The sequence below is a fragment of the Strongylocentrotus purpuratus genome, unplaced genomic scaffold, assembly GCF_000002235.5.
Source record: "Strongylocentrotus purpuratus isolate Spur 01 unplaced genomic scaffold, Spur_5.0 spur5_scaffold_6, whole genome shotgun sequence".
Taxonomy (NCBI): domain Eukaryota; kingdom Metazoa; phylum Echinodermata; class Echinoidea; order Camarodonta; family Strongylocentrotidae; genus Strongylocentrotus; species Strongylocentrotus purpuratus.
Genome location: NW_022145612.1, coordinates 57,579,804 through 57,600,152, shown reverse-complemented (window position 1 = coordinate 57,600,152; position 20,349 = coordinate 57,579,804). Strand labels below are relative to the sequence as shown.

At 39.6% G+C, this 20,349-nt stretch overlaps 2 protein-coding genes and 1 long non-coding RNA gene across 3 annotated transcripts; 1 reads left to right on the top strand and 2 right to left on the bottom strand.

Annotated features, from left to right (window-relative positions):
* Positions 1-1,577: 1,577 nt before the first annotated feature.
* On the bottom strand, positions 1,578-6,025 carry LOC578076 (putative deoxyribonuclease TATDN2). Its single transcript, XM_030972927.1, has 4 exons — positions 4,695-6,025; positions 4,000-4,200; positions 2,649-2,799; positions 1,578-2,147 (listed from the first exon to the last, which is right to left on the bottom strand). The coding sequence occupies exons 1-4, from the start codon at positions 5,759-5,761 to the stop codon at positions 2,013-2,015; spliced, it is 1,554 nt and encodes a 517-aa protein (XP_030828787.1). The 5' UTR covers positions 5,762-6,025; the 3' UTR covers positions 1,578-2,012.
* Positions 5,775-10,121, bottom strand: LOC115929934. The gene is made up of 3 exons (XM_031000086.1): positions 10,021-10,121; positions 5,831-7,891; positions 5,775-5,789 (listed from the first exon to the last, which is right to left on the bottom strand). Exons 2-3 carry the CDS (start codon positions 7,871-7,873, stop codon positions 5,775-5,777), a joined length of 2,058 nt encoding a protein of 685 aa, XP_030855946.1. The 5' UTR covers positions 7,874-7,891; positions 10,021-10,121.
* Positions 10,122-15,709: 5,588 nt separating this feature from the next.
* On the top strand, positions 15,710-17,260 carry LOC115929973. Its single transcript, XR_004066775.1, has 2 exons — positions 15,710-16,133; positions 16,965-17,260. It is a non-coding gene; the product is annotated as an uncharacterized LOC115929973 (long non-coding RNA).
* The last annotated feature ends 3,089 nt before the right edge of the window (positions 17,261-20,349 follow it).

The following is a 20,349-nucleotide window of genomic DNA, read 5'->3' as shown; positions in this document are numbered from 1 at the left end:
ATACAAAATATGTTTGTAGTGAAGACCATCTTATGGAGCCCAAGGCAGACATTACTGGCCAATAAGAAAGAACAGCAATTCTTGAATTTCTGATTCAATTGTGTACATAAGCTTTTTGTTTTTAATGTGTTAAACATATAATGCAAAATAGATGATATTGACATATTCCTGGGTCAAAAAAGTGACGCACAGTAATGCTTCAATCCTGCTTTCTATGAAATTCCTGAATACCTAACAACAACCTTAATAAACATTATCTTGTTTATTTTACTGCAATTAAGAACTGACTATTCTTGCAAAAATGTTCTTCAGAACCAAATTAAATAGTGGGCAATCTTACTTTGGAACAAATCAAGGAATAAACATACCTTGTTTCTTTTTTAATAAAATCATACTAAAGTGACTTTCAATGATTGATTATACAATACAAAATGAAACTTTTCATATGGAACTTAATATTCATTATCACTTCTGAATAAAAGAAAATAGTACAAATAACACTTTTTGCCTTATAATCTTACTTCATTCAGAAGATTCTAAAACTTAATTCTAAAATAAATTTTATCCTATTTTGGTTCAAATACAAATGATAGTACATGTATATGAATCAAATGGCAAAAGAAAAGACAATATATCTCATGCACCATAACCAGTGGCAGATATGTAGAATAATGCATGTTAGAATTCTCAAGGTTAAAAATTGGATACCTGGTAACCCAAAATTGAGCAATGGCATTAATATCTTCCTACTAGTATTTCTTCCTAGATCAACAATGAACATCTGAATTGGTACATGAAATAAAAACCCAATCGATCAAAAACATGAGATCATAAAATGATGGTTTAGGACAACTCCCTTACAGCTACTAGTAACTTCAAGAGAAAATCCCAAGACCCCCCCCCCCCCCTCCCCCCCCCCCCCCAAAAAAAAAAACTCCACATGAACACAAGAGAATATGGGAGAGATCTTGAGTAAGTTAGGGGGGGGCGGGTAAAAAAAAATGCACGAGTCTCATTATTTCTTGCTAAAGAGAGGAAAATATCAAACTCCAATTTAAGCCCCCCCCCCCCCCCCCCCTCAAAAAAAAATACAAAATACAAAACAAAGGCAAAATTAATTATCTCAGCATAATATAAACTTCAGGTCCAGAACATACATGAAAGATAACGAAAACAATTATTTACCTGATTTAGCTAGGTTTATGGAAATGCTTCTTAATGTACAGTTAGAAAACAATGTTCCCTTTGTATAAAGTACACCGGTCTTAAATCTGTGCTTTCTAATAGATTACTTTGTTTCCAACATTTTAAGTTCAAATGTGAAATTATACACATTTTCATTTAAACAATGATAATGCCACAAAGTAAAGCTTCAATACAGAACTAAAAACCCTGAGAAAATAACATCAAACATGATACATATCATATATTCTCAGATCAGCTAAATTCAATTGGAGTGTACCCTATAGCAAACAACCATTTACTGGATTCATGAAGTAAGGATTCTCAAACGAACACACACAAATACCTCAGTGAATAACAATATAACATACCGGTACATAACAATGCATTCACTGCCCCCTCCCCCCCCCCCCCATCCCATTCTGAACAACTGAATTTCAATTTGGCGAGAAAACAAGCAAGTGAAAAACTCCATGTAGTTAATATCATCATATCAGAAAAAGTTCTAAGACTAAGATACTAGCACAAAATTTCTCTAATACATGTACCTGATCAACTAAAGCTATTTTCTTTACATCTGTTGGTTGAATTTTCTACAAAAAAAAACTATTTCATCTTCAAGGACATATAACTAACTAATCAATGAAGCAATATCATAAGCTAATAGCAAGTGACCACATGTTATCTTACTTTTAGAAAGAGAATGGACTAGCAAAAGTTGATACTTAGGTCCTGTACATCGACAATGTATTGGATCTCACATAGGAAAGGACGTCGACTGAGGGTGGCTCCTAGCACAAGGAAAGGACTAGCTGAAGTCAATGATTGAGCTAAATGCCATACATTGTCATTGTATTGGATCTCACATTGGAAAGGACATCGTCGAGGGTTGTTCCTCGTAGCTGAGCAATCCGCTCTGCAACCAGGAGAGCCATGCCAGGATGAGACCACCTACGTCCTTTAACCTAATCAGATACAAATGAACAAATACAAACAATACTCACAAGAAATAATGTAAGCTAAAGGCTCATAAAAAGCCTTAACAATTGCCTGAAAAAAAATGCTGCACCATGATAACAAAATTACTACCAACCTCTCAATGCTAATTGTAGTATTACTGAATAAAACTACTTCATGAAGTATCATTTAGCTGCCTAAAACACATTTAAAAGAAGCAAACAGCCATTAGACCTATGAATGAACACAAACAGGAAACTTGGAGCACAGATATGGAAGTACATGTATATCAAATCGTTTTTCTCTTCAACCTATTATTACACCATCTTCAAAAGAATACATTGAACCTAAAGCTTCAAAGGCAATACAATGCAAATCAAATATTGAATATTAGAAATGAACCATTGGATATGATTTGATTTTGGTATACCATGCATCGTGCATCATACGTAGACTCCAGCCTGATTATCAAAGATTTGGTATTAAATGGGTTAATGAAAGATCCAAACCTTTCTAGGAACAAAGTAAGGTGTGTCCGTTTCTAGTAGGAGCCTGCTGAGAGGGATAGCTCGAGCTGTTTGGTGTGTGTTGGTAGCTGTCGGGAAGGTCACTAGGGCAGTCAAACCAATGAAGGAGTTCGGGAAAGCCCTCAGAAATGCGCTGAAATCAAGCAAGATGCACAGAATGACAAGATAAAATGGACACGGTATATAAGATTCTCCCATAACCTTTCATATCATTTCTAATACACATCACAGTATACAAAGGGCCTGAGAAAATCTAGTTGAATCTATGGTGTAAGTCGATCGACTGTAGTTGCCTATTTCCTTGAAGAGCGGTAGTCCCAAGGAAAATAGGCTATTGACTGAAGTCGCTGAGACGGACTCTTAGTCTTAGATTCACCTAAATTTTCGAATAAAGGCCCTATATATTTTGTATATATCCCTCATCAAACTTTAGATCTAGATTTAACAACATTATAAGAAATGATTTGGGAAACAAGGGGCAGTCGGAGGGAAAATAGTACCAAAAAAATTTACAGAATATTCTACTCTTGAGAAGTGTGATGTCACACCTATATTTTCCTCTGCATGTGAAATCATCTTTTAGTGAAATTATGAACAATCACATGAAGAGCTCTTGACCAATCCTTGAACAGGAAATTTTCCACGAGGGATATAATAGTTTCTGTGTGTTTAAACAAAAAATCAACTTGGCTTAATCAAGCTTGGTAGGTAATTTAGTCATATGGTATTGAAGACATCAAGTGCCTTTGAACTACAACTAGGAAAGTAGAGACAAAAACTGCATACATTAAGCCCTCCACTGTGATGAAAGCACAGAAAGGCATATAAATTTGATATAGCACAACATGCTGGGTTCTCTCCAGTGTAATACACCCTAATTAATAATACCAATTATAAGGGATTTAAGAAAAATGAAATACCAATCGCAAATTCTACAGACAAGGGTACTGACAATAGGAAATAATAAATGTATGTCAATGCATACTTTCAATTTGCCAATTTTTTTTATCCTCCCACATCAACCCCCTGGGATCCTGTAAGACCACAATTTACTTAATTCAGACTAAGGGTAAACAATTACCTGTAGAGAAGCCAAACAAAAGGTATAGGTGTTAAGTTGTTGGTCCTATATTTCTTCTTGGCTTCATTTTGTTAAAAATTAAGGTTTAGGGATAACATTTGGATTTGGATTAGGTTAAGGTTTAGACTTACGGTGAGGGTTAGTGTTTGGTGTAGATGATGTTAAGAATTTGGTTTGAGTTTGGTTTAGGTTACTGATCACTGACTAATTGTGGCTGGAGCTTTATGTTGTAAGACCAAGAAACCCTCTTACATGGCATCTTGGGGAGGTCCGGTGAAGCAGTGGCGATGTATCTTGTGGTTCCTGGGTACCATCTCGGACATGATGCTGAGGGTGTCTGCCTCCGCGTCCCTGCAGTGAATTACTAGGGGCTTCTTGGTGTCCAAAGCAATCTGCAGCTGACGTCGGAAGATCATCTTCTGAAGCTCGTGGTCCGATGTGGTCTCCAGTGGCCTAACATGATAAAGCCAAATTATTTCTGCAACTTATATTCTATATACTTTTACCAATGACTGTAGAGGTGAATGTCTTATTTACAAAGCTTGTCAAAAATACTTCCATAATACAATGTACAGTATATACAAACTTCCTTCAATTGTTTTTCTTGAAGCCAGAAATAAACTCCTCTACAAATTTGACCATTAAATCTATAACTCTCTGTTTAACAACAGATACTCAATATATGTTGTACATTCATCTATTTCAGCATGGATTTGCCATAGTCCGATTACTATTCTCCTGCAACTTCATGCACTTCAAAAAGTGTACATTTTTTACAATACCAAACAGAACCACAAAAAATTATTACAAAAAAACTGTAAATAAAATCATGTATCTTCCATTCCTGTTTAAAGAGTTCTTGAAACATGTGATTAATCTGACAAATAGAAGATCAGATATCCTGTTTTCCAAAAATACCATGATCAAAGTAAAGTACTCATATTCACCTGTCAGAGTAATCTAATCCAATCTCTCCGAGTGCAACAGTCTTTGGATGATTCATCCAGTCCTTGATCTTCTGTTCCATGATGCCATCATAGTGCTTCACCTGGTGTGGATGGCAACCAAACGATCCCCAGATGTTGCTTTCCTTCAGCAAGTTATCAGCAAGAGAGTAGTGGATTGAAAAGTTGACAGGGTAACAGAAGATGGCCACACATCCTGCAAAATTAGTTGGAAACTTGTTGACTAAGCAGAACTTTGCAAATGTGCCCTTGAACATGTGCCGTTGAAAGAGCAAGTCAATGTGGGCATGAGTGTCCAGATAGTCTATATCACTTGTAGGGTATTGGATCTCTAAAGAATCTTCCACCTCTTTGGATGAGCGCCATGAGCTTATTTTTGGTAATGCCTCTCCTCGCACTTCATCTTCTAGGCTGAGTCGTCTTGGTCGCTGAAGGATCTCTGCGAATGTCTTCTGTCTAGGGGATGCTGAGGCTGGGCGGGTAGGGGGTGCTGAGACTGGGCGGGGAACTGGTGTGAGGTTGTATGTGCCCCATCCTTGAGATCCTGCAGACCAGTTCCTTAGCTTGTTACTGGTATCTGTGGTAACAGGACTTGGGGTTCCTTGCCAGAAAGGACTCTTTTGTGGCTTTTCTTTGGTAATCCCATTATTATTCTGAGGACTTACAAATTCTACAAGAGGACGTCCAGATCCCCAGCCACTTTGAGGAGCTGTGACATCAGGATATGACTTCCTCCTTCTCTCTTCCAGATGGGCACTTGAAATGAGATTTACTCTCTTCTGACCACCAGGCTGCTCAGTGCTTTTGGCAGACACCACAGCAGCATATGAAGAAGGTGGCAGTGGGCCGACACGAGGTTGATTGCCTGGCGCTGACACATAATTCCTTGCTTTCTCTTGCCTCTGCATTGGCGAGTCTTGTGTCATCTGCTTGAGACTCGATCCCCAGATTTTGCTTTTCCGCCGGGCATTACCAACACTAGTTGCTGGGGTTTCCAGGGCATGATTATACCAGTTATAGTTTGGTTGTTCTACAGAGTCCATTTCCATCCCTTCTGAGAAGTTAGAGAGTGTAGCTCTGGGTGCTGGTTCGCAAGGGCTTGGAAGATAGGAGCCAACCTCATCTTCAGTAGATATGAAGTCACTCTGGGTTTCAAGGTTCTCAGTGTCTTCCTGGATGTCTGGTAAAGGAGTCTGGAGCAGAGGTGACTTCTGTTCCCAAGATGCATTTGGACCTTGTTTCCATGTATCACTATCCAAGTCCTGGGAAATATATGATTGATTTCCTGAGGAGTCAAGGTCTGAAACAAAAACCTTGTTGTCTTCGCACACTGCATTTTCCTGGCCCCTGTAATCTCTATCACCATATGCATTCACATCATAGGCTGCATTCATGCTCTGCATATAACAAGTGTTCCCTGAAGCTGATTCATCAACAGTGTAGAAACTATCCTGAAACTCATTTCCGGGAGATTGAACAGGTTGTGTAGGAGGAATTGACTCTGCTTCTGGTTGCATACATCTGGGAAATCGATGAATGATTGGGTATCTGGAAATGGCATCTGGATGAAATCCTCTCATCATGGCAGGTCCATAGAAATAAGGATCTTGCATCATTGGCCACATAGGAGGACCATAAGGGAACGATGGTCTCATTGGAGGATAAGCATGATTGTATGGCATGTATGTGGTCGGAGGATAAGAAAATCTTGCTCTGAAATCTTGCCTGAAGGATAAGGGAACATTCATCATATTTTGATCACTCTGCTCTCTTTCTGGCGGAAATTCTGGTGGAAATGGATGTCTTTCTTGAACGTCCTCTGCATCTACACCATCTGCTGAGAGCTTCTTCACAACATTGATCCAGTTTTCATCATCAGTGAGTGAATCATCCGCTTGACAACTGTCATAATCATCTTCAGCATATTTACTCATGCATTTAGCTTGGGTATTTGGTCTAACCACCCCAACTTCAATCTCATCATTCTCCTTTGACTCAGCTCTAGCATAACCAACTTTTGTTTCAATATCTTTCAAGGATTTGGTAGCAGAGTTATTCCCTTTCTTCTGTCTACAGTTCTTTGACCTCTCCCCTTTGTGAGATGCTGCATTTGTATTTTGCTCAGTGTCATCATCAGTACTGCCTTGGTATTCTGGAATCGATGCTGCCCTTTGCTTCTTTTTAAGTTTCCCTTTCTTCTTCGCACTACCTTGGTTAAAAACCGAATAGGTCCAAGAATCCGACTTTGATTTGCTAGGTAAACGTGGCCCCATTTTGCAGCCAGCTGTAGGACTGCTGCAGCTTCCTACTCCTCTTGATTTATACAAAGCATGGTCCTGTTGTCCTTCTCTGCTCTGGAATGTGTCTTCATCTGATGTGCAGGTACAGTTCTCGGTTACAGCACTAGATAGGCAGTCAACCACTTTATCTCTGAAGACTTTTCTTGGTGTCACCTGTTTGAACTCATCGTCACTCGGTAACCCAACATCCCAGTCTGGGTTCTTGGAATGCTGTGTACCAGCCTCTGAACATGGGTATGACTCCTGCACCAGCATCAAACCATTAGAGTTTTCAGTAGTAGTCCTGTCACTGTCAATCTGCTCTTTGTCCATATCTGGTGCTTCATATAAAGTATTCTGCCTCCTGTTTAACTGAGCAAACCTTATCTCTTCATCCCAGTTCTCTCCCTCTGACACACTCAATTTCACTTCAGCTCTTATTTCTTTTCCTGTCGATATGCCATCATCTCGAGAGAAGGGGAAAATTCCAGCAAGGTTCTTCTTACATTTTTTCTTGATGAGAACTTTTGATTTATTCTCGTCATTGTTTTCCATCTCTGTGCAGCTCCGCTTGGATGATGAGCTGGATCCAGGACTCAGAACCTCTTCTTTTGTGCATGGTTTAGAACCTATTCCCACCTCAAGCTCGGGTAGTGTGTGGAACCTTTCCTGGGGTGAAAGTTCTCTGCCCTCTGGACTCAAGCCATCAAAAGTTCTTGGTCTCTGAGGTGGTTGTCCAACCTTGCTTGAATTCTGTTGGGATCGATACTGAAACCTGCCTCTGCTCCCACCCCAGCCTTGACCTCTTCCTCTTCCCCTTCCTCGTCTCTTAGGATTGCCCCGTTCCCGTGATTGGAATATGAAGCCTCCCCATTCTGCCATGATATTTTCTGTAGTAATCTGAAAAGAGATAATACACAAAAACCTAACTTTTACTCCTTCATACATGTACATGTACATTTACTTTGCATTGAATGGTGTTTAACTCACCATACATGTAGTGCCAAGACAGCAAGTATGGAACGCGTAGCAGATTAATATTGACAATGATAACAATCGTAACAGTGATACATTTTTTTTAAAGCTCAAAATATAACATAGATGACACTCTTCCAAAGAGCTTTAGAAATCTATCACCATAAGTTTTAGCCTGAGCTGCCATTACTAATGAACCACTGCACAAAATTAAAATTTGAAATAAAAAAAGAAAAACTTTGAACATTCTTTAAGATATGAATTCATGTTGTGCAACATTATTATTTAATAGTATATTTATTCAAAACCTGTCTCTCCGCCTAGGCTGAAATGTACTATTCTTTTTACAAATAAAAACAAAAATGCATATAAGACAAAGCGATACGTACATGTACACTAGACTTCTATACCAACTTATTATAAGGAATAAAAGAATGATACGGGAAGTGGTATATTAAATGTGAATCATAATTATTAATTAACATGATTAATCTAATCTAATACTAATTTTCTGTACTAAGGAAGATCTGAAGAGACTGTTGATTTAAAACAGCAATTGGAAGAAATTTACAAGCAATATTTCATAAATGTTGTAAGAATTATGCTGGACAATATCATGATGGTTACCGGTATTAAACAAAAATAACCATCTGGTATGGGTCATTCTTTAATAAAACTGACATTTGTCAAGAGGCGGTCAAATCAGGGAGGTGAAAGAAAGGAGTCGAAACTCTTGTAATTTATTCAAACACATTTGTAGTTCTAAAGCGTAACAATGGATGTGTAACATTCCACTTGGCTTTGAAGTTCCATGCTCCGACCTGCGCTTCCACTGCGGGGACTTTCGGAAGCCAGGCACCAGTTTTACATTTATTACAAAATATTAAGGGCAAAATTTCACTGTAAATCAAAAACTTTATATGGGGATTTTATTGGGAATAGTGCATCAAACAAAGTTTCAAATTTAGAACTCCATTCTTCCTATAATTTTTGTGTGCCAGAGTTGGTAAAAGAAAAATTACATCCTGACAAAAACTCAATATTTTAGGATGGTGCGCTAATTTGTGCATGCTTTAATGTCCCGTTATTTGATCCATGATTTACAATTTTCAACAACATTCAGTTTGCTAATGCGTGTTTTCACGTGTTTTTTGTATTTTTCACGTTAAAAAAGGATGAAATTACACAAGTTTGTGTTCGCTTGTCCTACTCTTTACACATTCAACAACGCATGAGAAATCATTGGAAGGGACAGCGAACAGTTGCTGTGATACCATTTTCTGAAGTAGGAATTCTAAATCCTGAAATTTCATGCGCTCTTTTATCTCACCACCTGGTCAACAGTTGCAGGTTAGCGCATAACTTTTCGGCAGGTTGGAGCATGGGGTCAAAGGAGAGCGGCTTGATTCCAGTCCTTCTCTATCATCAGGTCCCTGGTCAGATGCAATCTCAGCGAAACAATCATCGATATCAGAGACTGAAGCTTTCGATCTAGATCTAGTAGATCTAGGCTAGATGGTTACCGGTAGGCCTATTTTTTATTGGAGTATTTGATGAATATTTTTTGATAAATTAGAAGGCAAAATGGAAGTCTTTAGACTTTAAGAAAGAAAACGATTTTATGTTTGTTAAGTGAAGAAGTGTCCAGACAGACACCCCCCCCCCCCCCCCCCCCCCCCCCCTCATATCATCCAGCAATTCCTTCCTGGTACGTGTCTTCCAGGATAGGGCAAACTTGTCAAAATTGTGCCGCCTGAGTTTTCCCGCCAGGGCTCACTCATGGGACCCATCTTTTGTGATGGTGCCTAGCTATAGGGCTAGGTATACTAGGCGCGTTACGGTACGCACGTTTCACAGTCGATCATTCTCACGATCAAATAGCTAGTAACCTCCCGATCATCCAAGCCACACATACAACACACGAGCGCTCAAAATCGTTCTTCACTTCAGTCAGGACTGATTTTACTCAGGAGAAGTCACTTTCCCTTTTCTTTAGATCTCTCCCTACTTCTCCCGTATTAATCACGCAAAAATAATATATTGTGCACACATACCTTCACTTTAACAATGCCGGGAGCTAATGGAACTGACTTGGAAATTACAAAATTGTAGACATTCTAAAGGCACAGCGCAGCATATTCTCAAAGAATTTAATTCAGGCGCTTTATAGAAGGCATGGCAGCGCATGTGCATTACGATCACTGCACGCGAACCAGCTCAGCTCGCTCTATATTACGTAACAGTTCGGGGAAGAGCCCAGGCAGAAAGAGGAGGGGGAATAAAACAGAGTCACAAATAGAGAACATTTTCTCTTTTTAATTTTTTTTTTATATTCCTTTCCTGACACTATTCGATGATTTCTTGTTCCTATTTAATGAAGCGGCGGGGAATGTCACATATTAATTACGGGGATGTGCCGGCTCGATAAATGGGTCACTTTTTCACAAAGAATCCCTCAAAATCCCCCCGAAATAACCCTTAAAAATAGGTAGGGGTTTCGAGGCTTGAGCGGCACTGACCGGATCTGAGAACCCCCCCCCCCCCCCCCCCCCCCCCCGTCAAACGTCCTGCAACAGTTACTATATTAAATTAATGGTTAAACGAATCTGGTCGGCTACGGAATCTGTAGGGCAATGACAGAGAGCTTCAATTGGCGCATGATAGCTAGGCTACCGTAGACGTGGGCCCACACATTTTCCCGAGGTGCCCACCCCCCCCCCCCCCCCGGGGGGGGGGGGAGTTGAAAGGAGATCGTGTGTCGTCAGGTTCCATGTGTGACCAAAGCCATCATTCGCTGACGCCCAAAAGTACCTTTTTTCTAAGAGTATAAGCTGGAGCTGGCCCCCCGCAGCTAATTCCTATGCATATCATTTTGGTTTGAAAATCGTTATTATCACAATTTCGATTTCCCAATATTATTTAGAACTGTCTTCATGTTGTTGTCCTCTCTTGAAATGATATTACAGCTCCGACCTATAATTTTTTTTCCTGTTAGGGTATTGAAAGTGCTTGTCCTCCCAGATACAAGTATGTCCATAAACGCCATTATCATCCTCCTCAACACCATCACTGTCATCTTCTTCATTATAATTAGGGCCTATAGGAGGTCATTATCAGCACTATCAATCTCTTAACACCACCATCATCACTTTCATTCTATTTAACGCCATCATAAAATTCCCATGATTGACATTTCTACCTTCTGCGTTTCCTAAATCAACACCTTCATTTTTTACTAGAGATAGAGAATAATAATATATTATGAGAGATAGAAATGAAGAGTGATTGGTAGAAGAGGTAGAATATTAGGAGAGGTAGGATAGTGGGAGAGATAGAATAGTAGGAGGGGTAGAATGAGAGGTAGAATAGGATATATAGAATGGTAGGAGTCGTGGAGAGGTGGGATAGTAGGCAGGGGCGTCGCCAAAGGGGGTGCGACACCCCCCCCCCACCCCACGTGTCAGGATATTGTCGGTAAAATTGCGCTGCCGTCGGGAAAAAAAGAGAAAAGGGGGAGGGAAAAAAGAGAGGGAAAGGGAAAGGAAAAAAAAGAAAAGAAAAGAAAAGAAAGAAAGGAAAGAAAGGAAATAAAAGGAAAAGAAAGGAAAGAAAAGAGAAGAAAGAAAGAGAAAAAAAGAAAAAGAGGGAGGAAAGGAAAGAAAGGAAAAGAAAGAAAAGAAAGAAAAGGAAAAAAAGAAGAAAAGAGAAAAGGGAAACAAAAGAAACGGGGGGGGGGAGGGGGTAAAAGAGAGAAGAGAGGGGGAGGTAAGAGCCTGAGAAAGGAGGAGTGGGAGTAAAAGAAGGGGGGTTGTTGGGTGGAGTCGTCTCGTCAAGGAAGCAAGAAAGACACGGGTAAATAGGTTGCTGTGTCGGGTCAGCTGTGTCAGTATTCTTGCTCGATCGTCATGTACTAGATCAATGCAGAAGTTTGAAGTCGGTGAGATGTATATTGTTGGTCGGCCGACAAGTTTTTTTTCCCTACGAGCTGTGACTTTTTATCCGCTGTGACGACTTTGAGAGTGACTATAACTAGAATACTTGTATTTTCTCGAAGTTTCACTTTCCTATGATATCAGCTAAAGAACTCAGAGGTTAACATTTTTCGGGGTAACTAAATGGTACAACGAATCGTCTTCTTTCTCTAATAATTTAATGAAACGTCAAAACTTCCGCACTTCGCGCGAGAGGGGGAAACTTCATTTTAAACAAGGATTAAGAGTCGAAAATGGTACAACGAATCGTCTTCTTTCTATAATAATTAAATCAAACGTCTAAGCTTTTCGCACTGGAAGGGGGGTTTAAACAAGGATTAAGAGTCGAAAACGGTACAACGAATCGTCTGCTTTCTCTAACATTTAAGGAACCGTCAAAGCTTCCGCGCTTCGCGCTAAAGGGGGAAACTGAATTCAGACAATTAGGGCTTATTAAGAGTTGAAAACGGTACAACGAATCGTCTTCTTTCTATAATAATTTAATGAAACGTCAAAACTTCCGCGCTTCGCGCGGGAAGGGGAATACTTCATTTAGACAAGGATTGAGAGTCGAAAACGGTACAACGAATCGTCTGCTTTCTCTAACAATTTAAAGAATCGTCAAAGCTTCCGCGCTTCGCGCTAAAGGGGGAACTGAATTCAGACAATTAGGGCTTATTTATGAGTCGAAAACAGTACAACGAATCGTCGTCTTTCTCTAATAATTTAATGAAACGTCAAAACTTCCGCGCTTTGCGCGAGAAGGGGAGAACTGAATTCAGATAAGGATTAAGAGTCGAGAAAAGAACACCGAATCGTCTGTTTTTTCTCATAATTTAATGAAACGTCAAAGCTTTCGCGCTTCGCGTGGGAGGGGGGGGGGGACTTCATTCAGACAAGGATTAACAGTCGAGATCGGTACAATAAATCGTCTTCTTTTCCTAATAATCTAAGAAAACGTCTAAGCTTCCGCGCTTTGCGCGGAAGGCCTAACACCAACACCCCCTAATGTGATTCGCTTGCTCACTACCGCTCCTCCCTAAAATAAGATCCTAGCTCCGCGCCTGCATTAAAATATATAGCTATGATGTTTACTAAGTAATGTTGACGAAATGTTGTCGAGGAAAATGATCATTTGCGCATACGCAGGTTCTATAGGAAAAAACAATTTAGCCTTCGGCCCCGGGTTTAAATGTGTAGATATTGGGACATTTAATTTTGTCGGTAATTGGTGGCTAGTTTTGTCGGTAAGCGTTGGCCTCTACACCCCCCCCCCCCCCTCTCCCACTGAAAAAGGTCTAGCGACGCCCCTGATAGTAGGAGAGGTCAGATGGTAGGAGATGGAGATGGAGAATGATATAGAAGAGGTAGATTTGTAGGGGTAGAATGATAATAGGGAATCGTATACCATAAATGAGAGAACGATGAGAGAGGTAGAAGGAAATCTCATTGATTGCAGATAGGAATTACTGTTAAATATTCTATACGTTTTCAAAAAGAGATGAGATTTCCATGTGAAAGGAGCACATTAATATCAATAAGCTATCACGTTTTCAGATCCAGATCAATCATGTAATTTTACAGAGCCTGTTAATTCCTACTTCAACCTCAACCGAGTAATTTCTTGATATTACAACTCCTCGCATGCACTGGCGAATATTATTTAAGTAACGAAGATGCCCCTCCATCAAAGCTCGCCGCAGTCCACAAGATAATGTTTGTATGGCTCTGTGAAAGATGCTCAAATGGTTTAGTCTCGGAACCTTCCCCGAAATTGTTGCCCTATTATCGAGTCAATGACATTCCACCTCAGTCATTGGCAAAATTAGCTTGCAATAGACTAACCGTGGCCTTCTTCTGATTAGACCCATATCGGGTCGATTTCACCCCATCCAGTGGCGTAGGTACGGGGGGTCACAGCAGGCGCGGATGGGGGGGGGGGGGGCGACGGTCCCGCCCCCCCCCCCCCGGCTTTTTGAAAAAAAATATTTATAGAATATATATATATATAGTAAGTGATCACACAATCCGCCCCCCCCCCCCCCCACTAAACAAGAAAATTGAATGGATGAGGACCGGATCGACCACTCTCGACTGCCACGTGGTTCAGATTTTTTTTTTTTTTTTTTTTTTGGGGGGGGGGTGGGTTTGGGTTTTTGTTTTTTATATGTAGGCTTCGTAATTGTTTTGTGTTTTAATTTTTTATTACGATAAGATTTATTCATTCAAAATAATTGAGTGTGTATATTGTTACTCTATATGTTATGTTATTTGAAATAATTTGTGTAATTCGGAAGATGAACATGTATTGAATGAATACAATAAAAATTAAAAAAACATACGGGAAAAGAGGCAGAGAGAGTTGTCCTTAACAATTTAAATACAAATTTGTTATATCCCCTCTCGGCCTATAGTCAATCTGCCCCTTCAAATTTCGAACATCTAGTTTACCAACCGGAGTGCCGCGAGAGTATTTTAGTTATATAACAAACAAATTGGAATAACGTCAACTTCAGAAATTGCAGGATTACATATATAGAAAAGTCTAGCTAGGTATTTTCAAGAAGAAATAACATTTCTGAGATAGTAAAGTGTATTTTTGTTTTCATTTTGATGATTGTGGGATTGGGTGACGCGGGGGGGGGGGGGGGGTGGTTGAAAAACGCTGATCTAGTAAAAACACCCGGACCCCCACTTAGTGTTATTTAGGGTACGCGTATGCTCGTTCCCTCTTTTTGAAAGCACCCCCTATCTGAGGACTGCGAACATTTCCGAACCCCCCTTTCGCGGGCTTTTCGTCGGCTTTTCTTAGCTGCCTTGGAGACCCCCCTAAAAACGGAAAAATGCTCAATGTACCCCCCTAAATTCGGAATAATTTCTCTGGAGTCCAAAGAGATGAGAGAAAAAAGAAAAACACCCCCTTTTTAAAGAAATCTCCGGGTGAAAAGTCAAATACACCCCTTTTATTACAATTCTCGGGCCGGACTTTGTCGCACGAAAAGTACCCCTTTACCGGACATTTTGGTAACACGCATGCGGTCATTCCGACCCCGGAGTGGGGGGGGGGGGGGGGGGGGGGGGGGGGGGGGGGGGGGGGGGGGGGGGGGGGGGGGTAAACAGTACACATGAAGACTGACGCCCCGGCCCGGCCCCCCCACTCAGTGTTATTTAGGGTACGCATATGCGTGTTCCAACCGACCCCCCCTTTTCAGCAAAAGTCCGGTGTGTAAAGTCAATACGGCTCGACCTTTTTCTTTTGTATACGAGCCTTTTTCCGCACCCCCCCTTTTCAGCAAAAGTCCGGTGTGTAAAGTCAATACGGCTCGACCTTTTCTTTTGTTACGAAAAGGACATTTTGGCAACACGCATGCGGTCATTTTGAAACCTGAGTGGGGGGGCCGGGGCGCCCCGGCCTAATGACAGATCCTACGCCACTGACCACCTCGATCACCAACCAAACTTTGTAAAAAGTATGATATAGTATATTCACTATAAGCATTTGTTCAATTACGCTTATTTGTGATTTTTATTTCATTGCTCGGGGACCTATTAAAAAAAATTGACTAAAATTTGAAGAAAAAGGTAAGGTTATAATAATACAAATCGATCTTAATAGAGTCCGAATAATTAAAATGCCTTTGATGTTGTTGTCGGTTTTCGTGGAGATTGCCGTCGGTGATTCTCGCAAGGCAGTGCGAGAGGGCGTTAATTTGCTTACGCCACTGAACTGCCGCTGGCATATATTTCCAGTTCAGTGGTAATCCCACTGAAAAATCGAATTTGATTCGTCCGCCTGCTCAAATCACGTGATGTGCATCAATTGACCATTCAAAGAAACCGCTGAAGGATATCGCACTCACGAATCAATCGTGTTTAAGAGGAAAAGCAAAAAAATCTGTCAGTCTCTGCAAGATTCTCTCAAGTCGCATAGAGTTTTTGACTTAGCTTTTGCTCCGTTCTTCGTTCTTCGTCGTCGTTATCTTGCCTCGTGCTTATTTCACCTGTGCCATAATCCCTTCATAATGCCATCGGCATTCGATCTCCCTGTTAAGGCTAATCAACCAAACCGTACAGCTGGAACTGTGTGGAGCTGGAACTGTGTGGAGCTGGAACTGTGTGGAGCTACACAGTACAGGAGCGGAGGATAGGAAGACGCCCCCTGGTCGTGATGACCAAGAGTGCTGGGAACACCGTCAGTAAGTACAAAATAATATTCGAAATAATAAATAAATTTACTAACCAATAAGGACATGGTTGATTACAGGCGCGGATCCACGGGCTCAATTCTACGGGCCCGGCTATGGCAAGCCCATTGTGTAAAAACTAGATAAACTCTGTTTTTCTCAGATAAACTCTGTTTTTCTCAGATAAACTCAGTTTATCAACAGATAAACACAGTTTATCAGAAAAACTCAGTTTATCACTTGATAAACTCAGTTTATCAGTTAATAAACTCAGTTTATCAAGAAAAACTCAGTTTATCAATGATAAACTCAGTTTATCAACAGATAAACAGAGTTTATCAGATAAACAGAGTTTATCAGTTGATAAACTCAGTTTATCAGAAAAACTCAGTTTATCAGTTGATAAACTGAGTTTATCATTGATAAACACAGTTTTTCTGATAAACTGAGTTTATCTAGTTTTTACACAATGGGCTTGCCATAGCCGGGCCCGTAGAATTGAGCCCGTGGATCCGCGCCTGGTTGATTATCCATACACGCATTATCTATTTGTATTTATATTTGTAAAAATTAATAAAAAAATTAAATGGTAAATAATGTTCTGTAGACTATATAACACTGCCCTGTAATAACTTCTCATTCCCTCCCTCATGTATTGATGTTGGACCAATGAAAGTGTACGCTGTTGCTGTGACAGGTGAATGAGATGGGTCACCATTTGCCCTTATTGGGGTATATAGGAGTCTCAATGGAGAATCAATGGAGAATCTTTGATTTGAATGTAATCTGTGAAATTGTATTAATGCACGTCCTAACCATTTATATTTTGTTTGGTTTATACAGTCAACATGTTGCACCGTGAGAATTGTTGTGCGGAGGTTGTTCCTGCTTATCTCCAACAGCAATTTGAGCGGCGTAGGAGGACGGACAAGGGTGGAGGAGCACGAGCAAGTTTACTCAAGACTTAGGTCGCCACTGCTAAGCTTGCCGCAGTTAGGGAGCATTGTCGTGCCGCCAATCGGGTAAACCAGAACCTGCACAGTTTGACCAAAGTCAAGGCAATGTGCGATTATAGCCTGGAGTGAGTAAAATGTCTATGTTTCCCTTTTTTAAGGTATTGTACAACCCCCCCCCCCCCCCAAGAAAAAAAATGTACCTTAACACTGTTTTTGTTACTTTGAAGATTCTAGAATGTTCACAAAACTTCACTAACATAGAAGCAACTTCTAATTACCAGTTGAATCAAACTGAATTGAGATGCATCCAAGGTTTCTTTCATAATAACTTTTATTTACCAAGGGACAGCCTGTAAATTATTTCCAAGAAGGTGTGTGTTTTACTGTTCATTGTTTGGCTTCTTATTTTGGAAATGGTATTCATGCTTTATATAGCATTATATGGCCTAAATTCAGCACTTTAACTACAACAAGGTGATAGTCAGCATTCATCTTTGCTTTTGTTTGTGTAAACCACTTCTATGTATTATCTACATGGATATTTATTAGAAAAGAAGTAAAAAGTAGGGCTGAAGGTTACTAAATCCAAACATTTTATCATTCAACATAATTAGAGGCGAGTTGGCTCAGTCGGTAAAGCGCCTGCCTGTCAAACCAAAAATCTCAGGGTTTGAATTCCACCCAGGCAGATGACTGAAGCCTGTGTTGTGTGTTAACGTGCCCCTCCCCTTGTTTCATAGACGCAGGATATGTGGAAAACACTCCGTCCCTCGGATAGGACGTTAAATGGAGGCACTGTGTACTGGAGAGTCACCACCTTTGCACCTTAAGAACCCACTGCACTATTCGTATAAGAGTAGGGGGAACCCCAGTGTAGTGGTCCACCTGCACACTCCAGTAACCTTGGCGTTATATCCTGACTTATGGATCCTGTCAAGTTTCGACATAGAAGTAGAAATGTCTATGTTATGCATATTTCATTTGTAAGGCCCTGGAAAATAGGCCTCCCTCAAAATTTTGTATACATATATCCTATTTGTATTGTCATATATTTTACACACCAGTATCTTAAAAAGTTTGCACATTCTTCACTGCTTGCTGCAAAGATGCAGAAACCCAACCCCTGTTTCCAAGAAGTGGTGACTCATATTTCGCCCTCTCCCCAAAACGAAACCAAATCGAAGGCGTTGGTCATGTCAGTGGTTTCTGCCTGATAGCATCAGTTCTATACCTGATGCTTCACAGGAAACACTTATTCTGACCAGCCTCTTCATTTCTTTTTCAGGTAAGAAATTACAACTTTTAATCTCTTTCAATTCTGTCTGTCTAAGTTAATAATAATTGTTCAATTCATATATTACATTGTTATTAGTGATATTAGAACCAATTAAGTCTATTTTATCAAACCAGACTTATCATGAGAGATGCAGGCTTAACATAGGTATCTACGTGACATGTATCTATTGTATGGTGTTAGTTATGTTTATGAAGCATTTAGATTATATAATGGTCGTATTATTATGTAGTAGAAGTAGTAAATCTTTATATATTCATACTAAGTCAGGTTAAACCAACTAGTGTGAACACACCTCAGAATGTGTGTATGCTTAATGTGAGATGTTTAGTGACGGGTTCATACCCCACTATACAAGAGTAGTAGTAAAGTTAATCCTGATACCAATTCAATAGACTGTGCATTGGGAGAAGTTTCTCTGGTCTTTATCAGAGATAACTGTGACATGCTATGACTAATGACTTGTGGTCAGCAGTAGTCCACCAACTGGACAAATGAGGGAATATCGTAGAAAAGAGAGAATTTGGGTTCATAGTTCAAGATTCAGGTCTTTGATAAATGAGTTTGTTATGAATTTGTAGTTTCTCTCTCTCTCTCTCTCCCTCTCTCTTTCGCTTTCTCTCATGTCTCTCTCTTTTACTCCCTCTCATTTCTGGTTTCTCTCTTTAACTGTTAATATCATATTTGAAGATTGAGTGTGATTTTGTTAAAGTATATTCCTTGTATCTTTTATTATACTTTTGTCACTGCATATAGAGAAGAGTTTTGTTAGAATTGAGAAAGTAATTTGGTATTATTTTAGAAAAGGATTTTAGGGTTACTGCGACTATAGACAGGTCAGGATATTGGAGAAAGTTAGGTTATTGTGTAAAAAGACACAAACCTACTTTTAACTGGTTCACCTTGGTCTATAATTACAGTTAGCCGTGTTCAGATTAGAAGATAAGCAGTCAGATGCCTATGCCAATGTTGTTTATGAATTTAGAGTTAGCTGTGTTCATATTCATATTTAATCCGTATTACTTGTATTTAGTTTCATTAGTGGAATATGTTATTCCATGTTTATTGTTTATGTTATTAAAGAGTTCTATACCTGATGCTTCACAGGAAACACTTATTCTGACCAGCCTCTTCATTTCTTTTTCAGAATTTATATTATTTACCCCGGCCCGGGTAACACATTTATAACAAATCCCATTCTGTTTCCCTTTTGTGTTTCCCTTTTGTCACCGATTTCAATCCTCTCCTATAAAGGGCTGCATATTCCTGAAATTTTACGCTTTGAATTATTATTCTCATTATGTTATATTTAAGTTTCCTTCAAGGAAGATCCCTCTCTTTCTCTTTACTATGATTTGTTGAATCTAATTTTCATAGTCATACTGAACATTACTTTTGTGACATGAACTGTCTATCTCTCTGTTATCTACATCTGTAAGTTTGGATTCATACAAATATTTTTCTTCGGTTCCCCGGCCTGTTATTGCCAGTTTGACTTACTGAATCTATTTTTCACTGTTTATATACTATACATCTGAATTGCTTAAGTTTGAATACTGTATGTCAGATACAAAGCAATTATTACTCCCTCTCTTTCTTATCTTACTTGAAATAAAATTACTTACCGGTATCATTTTTATCAAATCTCAATTTGCTTGTTTGAATGCTTATGATCAGATTCACTTATTTCTGTATATATAGTCATATTTAATTCTATAGCTTTCCTTATTACTTATCAAATCTTCTTGTTTGAATACTGCATATATCAGGTACAAACCAAGACCCCTCCCCTCCCCTCTCTTTCTACTTCTCTCTCCAAATGTGAATTTTCTTTTTTTGAAGCTGTATATGATATTCCAAGTCATGGATTGCTTGTGCAATCAGTGTCACCTTACCAAACATCAACTTCTTTGTGGCATTCAATAATCTTTTCAGGAGAGAACGTTGAGTTTTCCTGATATCCAAATGGATGACACAC